Source organism: Chiloscyllium punctatum, chromosome 1, assembly GCF_047496795.1.
Source record: "Chiloscyllium punctatum isolate Juve2018m chromosome 1, sChiPun1.3, whole genome shotgun sequence".
NCBI classification, from domain to species: Eukaryota; Metazoa; Chordata; class Chondrichthyes; order Orectolobiformes; family Hemiscylliidae; genus Chiloscyllium; species Chiloscyllium punctatum.
Window position 1 is genome coordinate 25,069,445 of NC_092739.1, and position 16,603 is coordinate 25,086,047.

At 40.3% G+C, this 16,603-nt stretch overlaps 1 protein-coding gene across 1 annotated transcript in view; it reads left to right on the forward strand.

The window, feature by feature from the left end:
• Positions 1–16,603, forward strand: part of LOC140482713 (calcium uniporter protein, mitochondrial-like) — a 157,418-nt gene that overhangs the window by 91,937 nt on the left and 48,878 nt on the right. Inside the window, exon 2 of the mRNA XM_072580295.1 lies at positions 14,726–14,801. Coding sequence (XP_072436396.1) covers positions 14,726–14,801 — 76 coding nt within the window. The remainder of the gene's footprint in view (positions 1–14,725; positions 14,802–16,603) is intronic.

The following is a 16,603-nucleotide window of genomic DNA, read 5'->3' on the forward strand; positions in this document are numbered from 1 at the left end:
ACTAAGTAATCTAATCTAATCTAATCTAAATCCCACTCAGCTCAGGGTCTTATCTATTTTCAGATCTTCCAAAATTGCTAAAACCCCCTCTTTGTCAATCTCAATCCCATCTAACCTCATAGCCGGTATCTCTGTATTCTCACTAACATTGTCCTTTTTCAATGTGAATGCTGACAAAAAGTATTCATTAAGTGCTTCCTCTATAGCCTCAGATTCCACACACAACTTTCCACTACACTCTTTGATTCGCCCTAATCTTATTCTACATTCTTTTATTCATGATATACCGAAAGAAAGCCTTTGGGTTTTCCTTGATCCTATCCACCAACAACTCCTCATGTCCCCACCTGGCCCTTCTTGGACCTCTCTTTAGATCTTTTCTGGCTAACTTATAACTGACTCTATGATAGTCTGAGAAGTTGAGTCTATATTCTCTGAAGGTTTGCTTCCCATGCTGCAAAGCAAAATAAGTTTTGAATCATTAGCAGCAGACAGCAAATTTAAGAAAACTGTTGCTTGTGATATATATCTTTTAAACATATGAGAAGAATGGGAGGTGGTCTCATTGAAACATGCATGATTCTGAAGGAGCTTGAGAAAGTAAACACTGTGAGAGGTAATTTTTCCCCTGGCTGGTAGTCTACGACACAGATACGCTTGGGGTATGGGCTGAATCATTCAGCACTGTGATGCAGAGAGGGTTGTGGATCACTGGAGTCCTCAATCCCAGAGAACTGTAGATGCTCCATTGCTGCATATATCTAAGGCTGAGATGGATGCTTGGTGTCTCAGGGAATCTGATATGGGGAGCAGTGGGAAATTGGATTGTAGCAGAGATCAGCCGGGAGTGCACTGAATAATGCAACAGGCTCAAGAAGGTGGTCTTTTATCGTCTACTCGTGCATCTTTTTCTTTAGTGCTTGTGCTGTCCTTACTGAGGTATATAGACAAGCCCCATCACTTAAAGCTCAGCTCCCTTCTGATTTCAGGGAAAATTTAAACTGACAAGTTAAACTGGACAAACTGCTATTTACAAGTTGAGAGTATATATCATTTGAGGGTATACCTAATGGACCTGAGGTTGGAATTGATGAGGAAAATTAATTGGTTAACATAAATTGAATGTAACAGCTCATGATCAAAATTCAAATGCTTAGGCATGCTAATGTATTTGGAAATTTAAATGATCTATTTTGCCTTGGTACTAATTGCCTTGCATTAGGAAAACAACATTGTGGTGTATCAAAATTGCAAAAATGTGTGCAATAGCAGAGCCATTGGCTTTAAGACATGCCTGTAATGTAGAGGTTGTGTTTAATTTATAATGACAGCTGGAGTTTATTACTTCAAGAGCAAATAATGGGTGCTCCTGCAGACTAGTCATTGTAAATAAATAAATTTTATTTCTGTAGTGCTTTTGTTTTGACACAGTGTTCTAAAACACTGATGTTCAAAGTACAGCAGCCAGTATGTTCACAGCAAGATCCCACAGACAGTAATGAGATAATGTCCAAATAATCTGTTTAAGTTAAGTTGGTTGAGGAGCAAATCATAACCAGCACACTGGAGGAACCCTCCTGGTCTTTATCAAAGTAATCCCAGTAACACAGAAGTGTGACAGCACTGAAAGATGCTACTCAGCTTGTTAAATGCCCCATTACCTAATGCCAATCTCCAGCTCTTTTCCCCATATCCTTGCATATTATTTTTATCCACTAATCATCCATTGCCCTCAAGGAAACAAAAATGTCCAGCTGAAAGGGCAAATGAGCCTCTGTTTAATGTCTCATCTGAACAATGGTACGTCAGACAATGCAGCACTCCTTCAGTACTGCACTGGAATATCAACACAGACCTTCAGCCCAAGCCCTGAGGGGAACCGGAATCTACAATCTTCTCACTCTGATCTGAGCGTGAGCAACTGTGCCACAGCTAACACCAGTAACGGAAGCTAATGAAGGGCTTTGCAATTTTGTGTAAAATGGAAGTTGGAAATCAAAAAATAAATTAAATGTTCTGATTGTAGGATCATTGCAGAGACACACTTAGAGACAAAATGAAGAGTGAGAAAGATTGAGGAAGCAAGAAGAATTGACAACTGCAGAAATGTCTAAGAAACAATGCCTGGGAGGTGAAGGAGGATGTGATAGATGGCAAGAATTATAGTGGGAGAAAAACAAAGGAATGGTTATACAAGGATTGTTTTTGTAAGCAATGCCATGGGAGGTACATTAGGTAATGTGAATTATTTGTACTGAGGAAGGTATGGAAATAATGAATTCTCTCTTACCAAGATAAGTGAATGTGGTAATATTATTGTGCATAAATTTAGAATTAATAACAAACTTTAAATTATTGTTATGGAGAAATCTAGATTAGTTCAATAGAATAATCAGACATTGTAATAACATTTCTTTTTATCACTAAATGAAGGTGTGCATTTAAAATCCTGTCAGTGTGATGAAGTAAGTGTTGCCTTCTGTTCTCGCTTCCATTAGCTGGCAATGAATATACTTTGTGATTTTGAATGTCAATTGAAGCACTTGATGGAAAAGTTATTGCAGCAAAATGCATTCAGACAAACAACCTGCAGTTACGTCAAGCCATTAATGTAATAAAATGCCCAAAGGCATGCAGTCAAGGCAGAGATTTTGTTGAGCCAAAGAAGATTGCATGAAAACAAAGCTCACTCCGAAGTATGTTTTAAGGAGCATCTTAAAGATGTTGCAAAGCTCGGAGGATTTTTCACATCTTAGGGCCAAGATGACTGATACTTTTTGTGGGGCTGGAAGAGGTTAGAGATGGGGAGTAGTGAGCCCACTAGAGAATGATGTTTTTTAAAATAGCGTCTTGCTGGACCTGAAATCATTATAGGGCAGCGCTCACTGGGTGATGGACTGAATGATTTTTGGTGCATTTTAAGACAAGGACGTTAGAGGATTGAAGTTCCTTCCAATACCTGTGCAAATAGAATAATGAATAGTAGCTTACAATGCAAAAGCAGGAGAGGTCGAATGAGTAACTATTGTTTTCCCATACAATAATTAACTGCTGCTTTCAAATTTGAATTTCTTTAATTGTCCTACGTAGCCTCTGATTTGTTTAGATTCCTGATCTCTCCGTAGGGATGTGGAGTGTAAAAATTACATTTCTCATGGTAAAACAAATTGCATTCGTCCACCACCTAGTGGTTGATTCAGTACTTTTTCGCAGGTTCCAGTATGACTGTATTCTTCACTGAGGAAAAACCTGACAGGGATAAACACAGGAAGTGGAGTGGAAGTCAAATTAAATGGTAATCTTGATGCTGAGTACTTGGTGGTTATGAGAGGACTAACAGACCAGTGGTTGAGAGTTCAAATTAAATTAGATTCCCTACAGTGTGGAAACAGGCCATTTGGCCCAACAGGTCCACACCGACCCTCTGAAGAGTAACCCTCCCAGACCCATATCCTTCTGTCTAATGCACCTAACACTATGGGCAATTTAGAATGGCCAATCCGCCTGACCTGCACATTTTTGGACTGTGGGAGGAAACCGGAGCACCTGGAGGATACTTGTGCAGACGCTGGGAGAATGTGCAAACTCCACACACAGTCGCCCAAGGCTGGAATCGAACCAAGGTCCCTGGCATTGTGAGGCAGCAGTGCTAACCACTGAGCTACCGTGCTACTGACGGATTCCAGTTGCAATCCCTTGGTCTAGTCTATCGTGATGCCACTTAGGGAGCCTCAAGATTTCTATCCTATCGATGCCCCTAGCATCACAAGACCAAGACAGCGCTGGTGTTTTTTCTATGACGATGAATGGAAATGTATCTGAAAAACAAGTAGACAAAAAAAGTCACAAATAACACATATTGCTGAAGAGACAAACATGTTAAATGGATTGATCAGATTTGAAATAGTAAAGGTGGCATGGTAAAGTAGCACAATTGAGCCAAACAAGTATTGCTGCCAAATTACTGAACTGAGCAGGAGTCTTAACAAAGCTTGCATTTTCCGGTACAAAGGAACTTAGCACAGAAATTATTGTTGACAAAGTTATAAAACAGACAAATTGGAGTCATTGCTTTTAAAATAGAGTCATAGAATGTCATATAAGAAAGTTATACTCAACCATTATAAGTCACTGATTAAGCCTCAACTGAAATACTTGTACTGTGTTCAGAATTGCACATCGTACCTCAGGAAAGGTGTTAAAGCTTTGAGATTACAGAAGAGATTTACCTCAATGTTGCTATAAATGACAGACTTCAGTTATGTTGGAAGAAAAGCAAGAATTAATTTTTGGAACTGAGAAGGCTGTGGGTGAATGTTAAGGAGGGGTTTCTGCTGGCAAGGAGGATTGCTAACTAAAGGACACACTTTTGAGGTAATTGCATTCAAAACCAGAGAGGAGGAGTTTTTTTTTAAATACAGAGAATAATGATCTGGAGTGCCCTTCCTAAAAGGATGGTGAAAATGGACTTGATAACTTTAACAAGAGAATTTGAAACCGACTGTTGTAAGACTAAATATATAGCCTGTCGAAAGAGCTGGTGCGTGTACAACAGCAAATGGACACTTGTGCTGATTCCAAGATACTGAGATGAATTGCAGTTCAGAGTCTTGGTTTAAATCTGGGCCAAACTCAAGGAATTAATTGGTTCTCTATTGCTTCTCTGAAATTCTATGTGAAGTGAGCTTGGTCAGACATAATTTTTAGTCAGAATGTGAAGCTGGAAAAGCACAGCCAGTCAGGCAGAATCTGAGGAGCAGGAGAGTGAACGTTTCGAGCATAAGCTCAGGATCCTGATGAAGAGCTTCCAGCACCATACTCTTTTGACTCTGCAGTCTTCACGTTCTCCAAGACGTCATTTTTGTATGACATTGGAAGGCATTGTTTCACTTCAAGAACTCTGGGCTCGGAGCCTGACTATAGAAGCTTCCTGGTGTTCAAGGCTGCTTTAACGAGAGAAAATTTGTGTTTAGGGTGATTATTGATTTTCTTGTTTTGCTAGGAGTTATTTAAATTCAACAGACCTGTAGCAACAATTGTTGGTTGATTGCAAAAATAAACAAGAGAATTAATCTGAAGAAGCTCTCAATTCAAAATATAATCGAATGCTTTCCATCAGAAAAAGTTGTGAAGAAACTGCCTATGGTGATGAAGGGTACTCTGCCATTCGATGCAAAGTAGTATTGCTTTAAAATTAATCGTGGTTTTATTTCTACTAAGGCACTGCAGCTTTGAGTATATTGACCTTGTGAGGAGTACAGCATCGGCTTACAAGATACCTGCACTTCAGGGATTAAGTTATGAGGGGAGATTGTACAAACAAGTGGTGTTTTCTCTAGAATCCAGAAGGTTAAGGATGATCTGATCAAAGTCTTCAAGATATGAACAGAAAATGACAGGGTAGCTAAAGAAGAACGGTCTCCACTGGTTGGGGATTCTCGAACTAGAGGGCACAGACTAAAGATTAGGGCCAAACCATTTTGAAGACATGCTAAGAAGCACTTCTACACACAAAAAGTAAATGATTGCCTTCCACCAATGGCAGTTGATGGTGGATCAGTTGTTAATTTTAAATCTGAGATTTTTGTTAAACAAAGGTGTGAAGGAGATTGGGCCAAAGGAAGGTATATGGAGTAAGGCCACAGGTCAGCCATGATCTCACTGGAGGTGGAATAGGCTCAACAGGCTGAATGGCCTACTCTGTTCTCATGCTCCTTTCTTTCCTGTAATACCTCAGTATAGTTTAGGATTACACTGGAGGTGTGAGGCTCGATTCTGAATTTCTGAATCATCACCTCTGGGGGTTAGAGAATATTTGTGCAAAACTCTCTCTGAGGGGCTGAATGGTTGGAGTTAAAACCACAATGGGGCAAATTGGTTTTGTTCACTAAATGAGTTAGTTATGTTGGGTGGTTTTTGTTTTGTGTGATGGAAATCTTTCTCAAATGTAAATTGAATATGACACGGTTTGGTTTCTGTATGGTGAATTTCATGTTCATAGGACTTTTCTTGCTTTTCTACAGGGTAACTGACAAGTAAAATAATTTTTTAAAGAATGCTTTCAATGGCCAGGGCATTACTAATTCTAGGTCATGAGTTTACAAATTGGATTGAAAGAACAGAGGGAGAGTTTAGGAGAATGAATTGAAGCTGTTGTGTCTCATCATCAGTGGATCGTTTAATATGGCCTGACAGTCGTACTGCACCTTAGCTCTGGTCAGTTGAAGTCGAGTGTGGCGCTGGAAAAGCACAGCAGGTCAGGTAGCATCCAAGGAGCGTGAGAATCAACGTTTCAGGCATAAGCCCTTCATCAGGAATGAGGCTTGTGGGCTGGGGATGCTGAGTGGGGGGGGGGGCTGGGGGTAAGATAGCTGAGAATGCAAAAGGTAAATGAAGGTGGAGAGAATGTGATAGGTCAGTGAGGAGAATGGAGCAGATAGATGGGAAAGACGATGGACAGGTCAAGAGGAAGGTGCTGAGTTGGAGTTTTGGGACTGCGATAAGGTAGGGGGAGGGGAGTAACAAGGTCAGAACCCCCCAGTCCTCACCTTCCACTCCACCAACCTCCGTCTACATGGCATCATCCTGCACTACATTTGCCGCCTACGAACCGACTCCACTACTAGGGATATATTTCCTCCCTAGCCCTATCAGTGTTTCGGGGAGACCATTCCCTCTGCGTCTCCCTAGTCAGATCCACATCTCATCCCTCCCACCAGCCTACACCCCACTCCCAGCACCTTGCCCTGCCACTGCAAGAAGTGCAAAATGTGCATCCACACCTCTCCCCTCACCTTCCTTCCAAGGCCCCAAAGGATCCTTCTACATCCGACAGAAATTCACCTGTACTTCCACAAATGTCATCTACTGTATTCTTTGTACCCGATGTGGTCTCCTCTACATTGGGGAGACTGGACGCCAACTTGTGGAACATTTCAGAGAACATCTCTGGGACACCAGCACCAACCAACTCCACTGCCCTGTGGCTGAACACTTCAACTCCCCCTCCCACTCCACCAAGGACATGCAGGTCATGGGCCTCCTCCTTCACCAAACCCTAACCACCTGATGCCTGGAGGATGAATGCTTCATCTTCCACCTTGGGACCCTGCAACCACACGGGCTTAATGTGGATTTTACCAGTTTCCTTATTTCCCCTCCCCTCACCTTATCCCAGTCCCAAGCCTCCAACTCTGCACCGCCCTCTTGACCTGTCCACCTTTCTTCCCACCTATTCGCTCCACCCTCCTCCCTGATCTATCACCTTCTCCCTCCTCTTCATCTACCTATTGCATTCTCAGCTCCCTACCCTCCAGCTCCCTCCCCCTCTCCTTTATCTCTCAGCCGGCTGGCACACAAATCTCATTCCTGATGAAGAGCTTATGCTCGAAACATCAATTGTCCTGCTCCTTGGATGCTGCCTGACCTGCTGTGCTTTTCCAGCACCACACTCTCAACTCTGACTCCAGCATCTGCAGTCCTCACTTTGTCCTTCTGGTCACTTGAAGCATAACACTCTATTGGAAACACATTCCTCTGTTGCAATCTAAAGCTAAAATTTTAGCTTTTTATTATTAAAATTAATGACTGAGGAATTTAATGCTTGGGCATAATATTTAGTCCGAATAAGCGTGTTAGATTCCAGTACCACGACCCAGTTCCTTGAGTTTCAGGAGATCACGTAAGCATCAGGTAAAACATTGTGTTGGAGGCCCACTTACCTCAGAAGCTGAATTGATAAAAGTTTTAAAAGAGAAGTGGATAAATATCTGAAAAGAGTATGGAAAAGGGGGAGGAAATGGAATTAAGATTGATAGCGATTACAGGCCAGTTAGTCTTACTTCTGTGGTAGGCAAAGTAATGGAAAGGGTACTGAGGGATAGGATTTACGAGTATCTGGAAAGACACTGCTTGATTAGGGACAGCCAGCACGGATTTGTGAAGGGTAGGTCTTGCCTTACAAGTCTAATTGAATTCTTCGAGGAGGTGACCAAGCATGTGGATGAGGGTAGAGCAGTGGATGTAGTGTACATGGATTTTAGTAAGGCATTTGATAAGGTTCCCCATGGTAGGCTTATGTGGAAAGTCAGGAGGCATGGGATAGAGGGAAATTTGGCCAATTGGATAGAAAACTGGCTAACCGGTCGAAGGCAGAGAGTGGTGGTAGATGGTAAATATTCAGCCTGGAGCCCAGTTACAAGTGGAGTTCTGCAGGGTTCAGTTCTGGGTCCTCTGCTGTTTGTAATTTTTATTAGATGAGGGAGTCGAAGGGTGGGTCAGTAAATTTGCAGATGATACGAAGATAGGTGGAGTTGTGGACAGTGAGGAGGGCTGTTGTCGGCTGCAAAGGGACTTAGATATGATGCAGAGCTGGGCTGAGGAGTGGCAGATGGAGTTCAACCCTGCCAAGTGTGAGGTTGTCCATTTTGGAAGAACAAATAAGAATGCGGAATACAGGGTTAATGGTAGGGTTCTGAGTCAGGTAGAGAAACAGAGGGATCTTGGGGTCTATGTACATAGATCTTTGAAGGTTGCCACTCAGGTGGATAGAGTTTGTAAGAAGGCCTATGGAGTATTATCGTTCATTAGCAGAGGGATTGAATTCAAGAGTCGTGAAGTGATGTTGCAGCTGTACAGGACTTTGGTTAGGCCACATTTGGAGTACTGTGTGCAGTTCTGGTCGCCTCACTTTAGGAAAGATGTGGAAGCTTTGGAGAGGGTGCAGAGAAGATTTACCAGGATGTTGCCTGGAATGGAGAATAGGTCGTACGAGGGTAGGTTGAGAGTTCTCGGCCTTTTCTCGTTGGAATGGCGAAGGATGAGGGGTGACTTGATAGAGGTTTATAAGATGATCAGAGGAATAGATAGAGTAGACAGTCAGAAACTTTTTCCCCGGGTACAACAGAGTGTTACAAGGGGACATAAATTTAAGGTGAAGGGTGGAAGGTATAGGGGAGATGTCAGGGGTGGGTTCTTTACCCAGAGAGTGGTGGGGGCATGGAATGCGCTGCCCGTGGGAGTGGTAGAGTCAGAATCATTGGCGACCTTTAAGCGGCATTTGGATAGGTACATGGATGGGTGCTTAATCTAGGTTAGAAGTTCGGCACAACATCGTGGGCCGAAGGGCCTGTTCTGTGCTGTATTGTTCTATGTTCTAGATCTAGTACACATGCGATGTGCTAAAGTACATCCTGCTATACTAAAAACTCTGTGATTTTTATGAAAACCTCCTTGAGTAACCTTAGAGGAACAGCTCAGATATTTTACTTGCATTTCCATTTCTACAGACAGAAAATAAATACATTATTTGGTGCTAGGAATGGGTAGCACATCTAATTGAAATAGTGCATTATTGCAGAAAGCTGTCGAGATTAGGTCATTGAGTGTATTCAAGGCTCAGACAGAGTCGTAATCAGTGAGAGAATCCAGGGTAATGGGGAAAAGGCAGGAGATTGGAGGTTAGCATTATCAGATCAGCCATGGTCTTGGTGAATAGTGGAACAGACTCATTAAGCTAATGGTCTATTACGTCTTAAGTGGGATCCTATCATTTTTCATTTAATTATGTTTATATTTTGTTAGGATTTTCGGCCCCATTACTGCTGAGCAGAACTAAGTCATGCCTACCCATTTCACGTGAATTGAAAATGTGAATTTTTATGAATATTAAGTATCACCTAAGCCCTCAGTGCAATATTCATATTCTGGGCTAGTTCTACCTTCTAAGGATTTCGGCAGATCTTCGGGGTGATAAGTCGTAGGATGGCATGGATTCATATCATTTTTAATAATTTGAAACTATGCTAAGCACTTGTGCACTGTAATCCAAATAATTTTATCCTTGGTACTGAAAACAATATTCTTCAAGTCTACGCTGCAATACATTCCATAACCCTAGCCTGTTTGATTCATAAAATTTCAACATCATTTTCTTAGTACAGTTTAATGGCAATGCAAAACTTAGTTAAATTACACCAAAAAGAAACTTCTACATTTACGAAATTGTTAACTTATTTCTGCTTTGGTTCCTGCCATGTAAATGTGTCCCTTGGAGACTTTGGAATTAGACTGGCTCATATGTTAACACCAATCCATCACTTTTTACCCTAACTCATTCCCTAAGATCTGACAATATTACTTCCATTGTTTTCTCTTCTGGTGAGTCAAGGCGCTTTTAAACCTACGTTTCACACCACCATTCATGTTTTTCTCCCCGATTCACTTCTCTGGAAATATCAGCAACATACTTCCTTCATTTTGCGATAGATATGACATAGCTCAGTGGGTTTTCTTGTTTAAGCGTGTTTTGCAGATTATGATTGTGTTCCTAATTCCATAAGTAGCATGCTGAGAAAATTTCACTCTGCTTTGCAGAAGAGGCCCTTCCATTTTATTTTTGAATTATAAAGTTTATAAAATCTTCCATTGAATTATCATGGTTGGGTACATTGCACACTGGAGGGCTTTTGAAACTTTTGAAAATATGTCCTATTACAAATTATTTAGGCAATGTTTTTTAAATGATGTTGGGAGAAAATATTTTTCAACAATTTTGTACTTTTGTTTCAAATTTCTTCTTCCCAGAAACTGGCCTTTTATAGCTACAAAGACAAATTGAAATTATCACTGAACTGCTTCTTCGGTTTTTTTGAAGGATGTCCACTTAACCTTGCCCCACAGTCCTGCAGATTTTCCCACACCAAGTATTGATCCCATTACCTTTTGAACTTTTATTGAGCCTGTTTACACTGTTCTTTCAAGCCGTGATTCCACGCCATAAGTCTTTCCTCATGAGATCTTTTTTGTCAAGTTTGCCAATTAGCTTGCATTTTTCTCAGATTACCAACTCCTCTACCACTTTTAGCAGTTCCTTCTTTATTGTAATATGGTTTAATGAAGACGAATAATTAAATCTCTCCCCAGTTTTCTGTGCTGAAATAATCTCTCTCTCATATTGCTGCAGAACTTATGATCTCTTTCATTTCTTTCTTGTCTGCACCCAGTCCCGGGCCTTGATAAGCCCAGTTAGCGCTTTATTAGTGAAGGTGGTCAGGTAGCTTAGTTGGTTGGACAGTCTGTTTGTGACCCGGAATGATATCAACAGTGTGGGTTCGATTCCCACACTGGCTGAGATTACCTCAAAGGATTCACCTTCGCAATCTCTCCTATCACCTGATGCATGGCCATCCTTAAATTAAGTCCTCTGGCCTGTTAAGACTATGGTGACTTTTTTTTTATTCAATGATTTATAAGGATTTAGCATAGTTTCTTTCTTTTGTATTCTATGCTTCTATTTACAAACCTAAATAGCTATTTTTAAACTGACCTCTCCAAACTTGCCACCTTAAAAGACTTGTTTATCTAAACCCACTTGTCTCTTTTGCTTAAAGAATGGTAATAATTGTTTTATATTGCCTCCTTCATTGTTTCTAGCAAACAAATCACTTTCTGCCTCTCTGCACTAAACTGCATCAACCACATGTTTGCCCATTTCCTCCTGAAGTCTGTTATTCTTCACAAAGTCTGCAATGGGATGTATCATTAACAAGAAACCTACTGATCCTTTCCTCCCCATCTTGTTTAATTACCTCAATGATGAGAAAGTAAGCTAAATACAATTTAGAACCTCTTTCAAACCAAATGGGATTTTCTTTCCCCCGTTGATGGTACTTGTTCTTTCTTTTTCCTATTTGATTTACTTGCACCATCTGAAAGGGGAATAAGCCATGCCTGCAAATCAAGCAAGTTTTTACTTTTCATACATAGACAACTTTTACATGCAGTACTACTTGTAGTTCTAAAGAAAATGCCAGAGTCTGAATCCTCATGTTAACAATTTTGTAATATATACAAATTTTCTTTGTTTTCTTTTTATAGATTGAGTTGTTTCTTGTTCACTCTCATTCTTTATCGTCTCTTTCTCTCTTTATAAAATTTTGTTCAGTTTTTCTTTAATTTTTCTTTTTTTTTGTGTAGATATTACTTAACTTGTTTGTTCTTTAATTCAATCTCAATGTTCTTTTCATGTTTCTAAGGCACCAAAATCCTTGAAAATTATTAATCACATCTGACCAATCCCTCAATCTGATTTTCAGGAATAAAAATACAAGGGTATACTTAGCCTTTTAATTCATAGTTATTTTGTGTGCTGACTGTTATTTTCTCCCTTATTAACCCAACAGTCTCTGCTTTACTTCTCGTTTATCTGTTTCAACAGCTGCTCTCACGTAGTAAAAAGTGCAATTAAAAGTGCTAAGGTGAATTCTTTCTGCTTTGCCAATCTATCTGTTGCTATTGCACAGAAAAGATAACCAGAGTATCCTCCATCTCGGCAAAGTGAATATAGAAACAGAGAACAACAGTGTCTCTTGTCAATTTAAACTGTGCTGTCACTGCCACCTCCAACATGGCAATAATCTAAGACATACATTTATTTTAGAATCTCTCAGTTGCTACTGTTATAAGCAGAGCACAGTATCATTGTGGCGATAGTTTGAAAAACTGAACTTGTTGAAATGTTTGAATAAACCCTCATCCTACCATTCACTGGTTCTGGCTGTGTTGTTTTAAACAAGGGGATGAACAGCCCAACATTGTGTGCAATAATATTTGCAGATAATTAAAAGTGTGTAAATTATACCGAAAACAAACACTGAAAGGAAGGCCAATCAGCCATTTTAATTCATCCTAAGGTCATCCTAAGACACTCTAAGGTCCCCTTAAATGGCTTCCAATTGTATCTTGACTCCAGAGGTTTCAATTCGACCACACTTCATGTGTATTATGTATGAGAATCTCTGTATGAGGAATAATTTATTTATCTTAACCTCACGTTATACTATCATGAACCGTGTTCTGCCTGTCTTACAAGCAAATTAATGGAAAATTGTAAATTTGGAATACTAACTATTTTAACTAGGAGAAAGTGAGGACTGCAGATGCTGGAGATCAGAGCTGAAAAATGTGAAATAAGTGAAGAAGGGCTTATGCCTGAAACATTGATCCTCCTTTCCAGCAACACATTTTTCAGCTCATACTAACTATTTTGTCTGTCTCCAGAAGACAATGTCTCAGAACCTCATTTGTGGAATAAAAAGCTGGATTTCCTCCAATATTTCCTCATGGTTCGGGCTTTTGTTTCTAGGATTTGGCCTGTGACCTTTTGGTGAAATAGTTGCAGCACTCTATCATTGTCCTGGTGGCCTGATAACTGCTACACCAGGTATGGTGGTGACCAGCGGACGTATAGTTTGACCATTTTCTCTTAGCTATTTTCTACAATAGCATTGACCTTATTGTTTGCAGTTCCACATTGGTCAAACATGTTTCTGTCAAATAAACCAGGACTGATTTAGCTGAACTCTTGGCTATTTACATAGAACAGCAGAGGACGGGAATGGGGCCCTTCAGCCCACAATGCTGTGCCAAGTATGATGCCAAATTAAACTAATCCCTTCTGCTTGACCTTAGTCCATATCCCTCTATCCCTTGCACTTAAGGGGTACCTTAAACACCCCTGTTGTATCTGTCTCCACCACCAGTCGTGGCCATGTGTTCCAGACTCCTTCCGCTCTCTAAGTTTAAAAATAAAACTTGCCCATCACATCTCCTTTGAACTTTACCCCTCTCATCTTAAATGTATGCCCCTTAGGATTAGACTTTTCAACTCTGAAGTGTGGAGGCAGGTGGTATTCTGACTGTCAACCCTATCTATACAGCTCATAATTTTATAGACTTCTATCAAGTTTCCCTTGAGCGTCTGCTGCTCCAGAGAAAACAGCCTGAGTTTTTCTAGTCTCTCCTTACAGTTCATCCCCTCTAATCAGGCAGCTGCCTGATAAACCTCTTTTGCACTCACTCCAAAACGTCCACAGCCTCCTTGAAATGTGGTGACCAGAATTGAACACAACTTTTCTTGTGACATTAAAACGCTGAATGTGTTTTTATTTTCTCCTCCAGTGCACAGTATTTTACACCAGTTTGCTTTACGTCTGAGTTATCATTGCTGTACCAGCTTATGTATTCAATCCACCCATTTTAGAATCGAGTAGAAAGTTCTTTATTGTCACATGCACTGCAGTACAGGAGTACAGTGAAAAGCTTTAACAATGCCTGCCTCTAACAGCACCATCTTAGGTACAAATACCTAGGTACAAATCTTGGATACAAAGAGGAATAAAAGGAAAAGTAGTAGCATTACTTAGTGTCCAAAAAATAAGTTCGAAACAAAATAGTTATAACATAGTTTAAGGATTGACATTACACTCCAGTAAAGAGTTTCAAATAGCAGCAGTTCAGGGCGTGGTCTGACCACCAGGCCCCAGTCCAACAACTGTCCTGCTCTGCTCCAAGTCTCTGGTCTGCTCCTCACCGGCACTCAGCTGCAGTAAGGTGGGCTTGAGAAATCCAAATGGTTTTGCCAGTTGTTGGTTTTACATTGTTGCCCCCATTGCTTTTCCTTTCTGTACAAGACAAGCACTCCAGACGAACACCTCTCCTTCCTAGAACAACTGAGATTGGTTTAACTAGTGGATGAAAACCCCTATGTTGTCCCTGCATGGTATGGTGTGCTGGAGAACTCCAGTACCTCACACCATGGCATTTCAAGTCCTACTTGATTTCCCATCATAAAATATAGAAAGTCCACTTTGATTCTAGCAGCTATAAGTTTATGTTCATATTTTGTACACGTTGTAAAATTGCTCATATCTATTATATTCCACAGAAAAGTAGACCAGGACAGCTTTTCAGTTTAAGACAGTATGGAATGACCTTTTACAGCACCCTAGTATCATCTGATGGTAAGTCTATGTTGTAATATTTTGAACATTTTAATGAGCTATACTTTGGTATTGATTAATATGTGATGGTGGCAAAGAAAACCACCTCCAAATATTTGGCTAGATTGTTTTTAAGAGTGTCATTTGTGGCTCAGCTAGTAGCACCCCAGCCTGAGTCAGAAGCTAATGTCGTACTTCAGGACTTAAGCATACAGGTCACGACTCCAGTGCAATACTGAAGGAGTGCGCCACTGTCAAAGGTACTGTCATTTGAATGAGAGATCATACCAAAGATCCACCTGGCTTTCCTGTGTGCATGAAAGATTGTACAGCAGTGTTTTGAAGAAGATGAAAAACCGATAAATTATCCCTGGTGTTCAGTCAAATATTCATCCTTAAATTAAAGTTACTAACAGACATTACCTGGCCACTGTCAGCCTGCTGTTTGGAACTTGCTGTATGGAAATTTGCTGTCACATTCCTGACATGACAACACGGGCTATTTTTCAAAGTAACTTGCTGGATACAAGGTGTTTTGAGATTAGATACTGCATGAATGCAAATCTTGGCACACAGAAATGGGATTAATTAAATCCAGTCCTGTCTCTAGTTCTACATGCCATTCAGAGATCAAAGCTAATTATCCTTGGATAACTTTGGACAATCACTCCATTCTCTGATTTGGAATTGACAATTCATTAAGCATCAATGATCATTTGTGAACGACCATTCCAAATATCGTTTAACTTTTTCTTGAAGAAGTGTTTCTTTCAAAAGTTTTTGTTTCTAAAAGATCATTTTAAATCTGCCTTTATATTCTGTACTCCCCAAACAGTGAAAGTAGCTTCTCTGTTCCCTTTTTAATATCTTGACAATTTGACCAAATCTCCTAAACTATAGGGTGATACCATTACAGTTTCTGTAACCTCTCCTCAATTTGACCCTTAGAGTCTGTTGATATCATTCAGGTAAACTGAAGCTGCATTTCCTGCAGATTTTGGTGCAGGTTTTGTTATGCAGTGGAGAGAGTTTCTATTTTTGAACCAGAAACTCTGTCTTGAGTTCCGACTCAAAAACGGGCTGGTCATACAAGCAAGACCTATTTATTCATTTTTATACTATTCTATGAAGTAATGCTTAACTTTTTAACTCCTGCTTCCCTTACTACTTTGGATTTTCGTACCTAGGACCAAAGATGGCACCATGTGTAGTCGCATTACACACTTATCACTGTACTCCTGTACTTCTGTACTACACGTGACAATAAAATCTAAAGTTCAAAGAGATCTGAAGAGATCTGCCTGCTAATAGTTCTCAACCCTTCCCCACTATCTCCCAAAGGAGGGGGAAAGCTGTACAGGAATACAAAGCATGACTTCAATAATCTTATGTTCTACTTCTATAGATATAAAGGCCAATATTCTTTCAGCCATTTGATTATTTTCTATACCTGTTCATGATATTTTAATTATCTAAACATTCTAGTTTGTTTATTCTTGCATTTTAACTTAGTTGCAAAAGAAATTTGGAATATTGCGTGCAACTCTGGTCTCCTTGCTGTCAGAAAGATGTTGTGAAACTTGAAAGAGTTCAGAAAAGATTTACAAGGATGATGCCAGGGTTGGAGGATTTGAGCTATAGGGAGAGGTTGAACAGGCTGGAGCTATTTTTCCCTGGACCGTTGGAGGCTGAGGGGTGACCTTATCGAGGTTTACAAAATTATGAGGGGCATGGATAGGGTAAATAGGTAAAGTCTTTTCTCTGGGGTCGGGGAGTCCAGAACTAGAGGGCATAGGTTTAGGGTGAGAGGGGGAAGACACAAG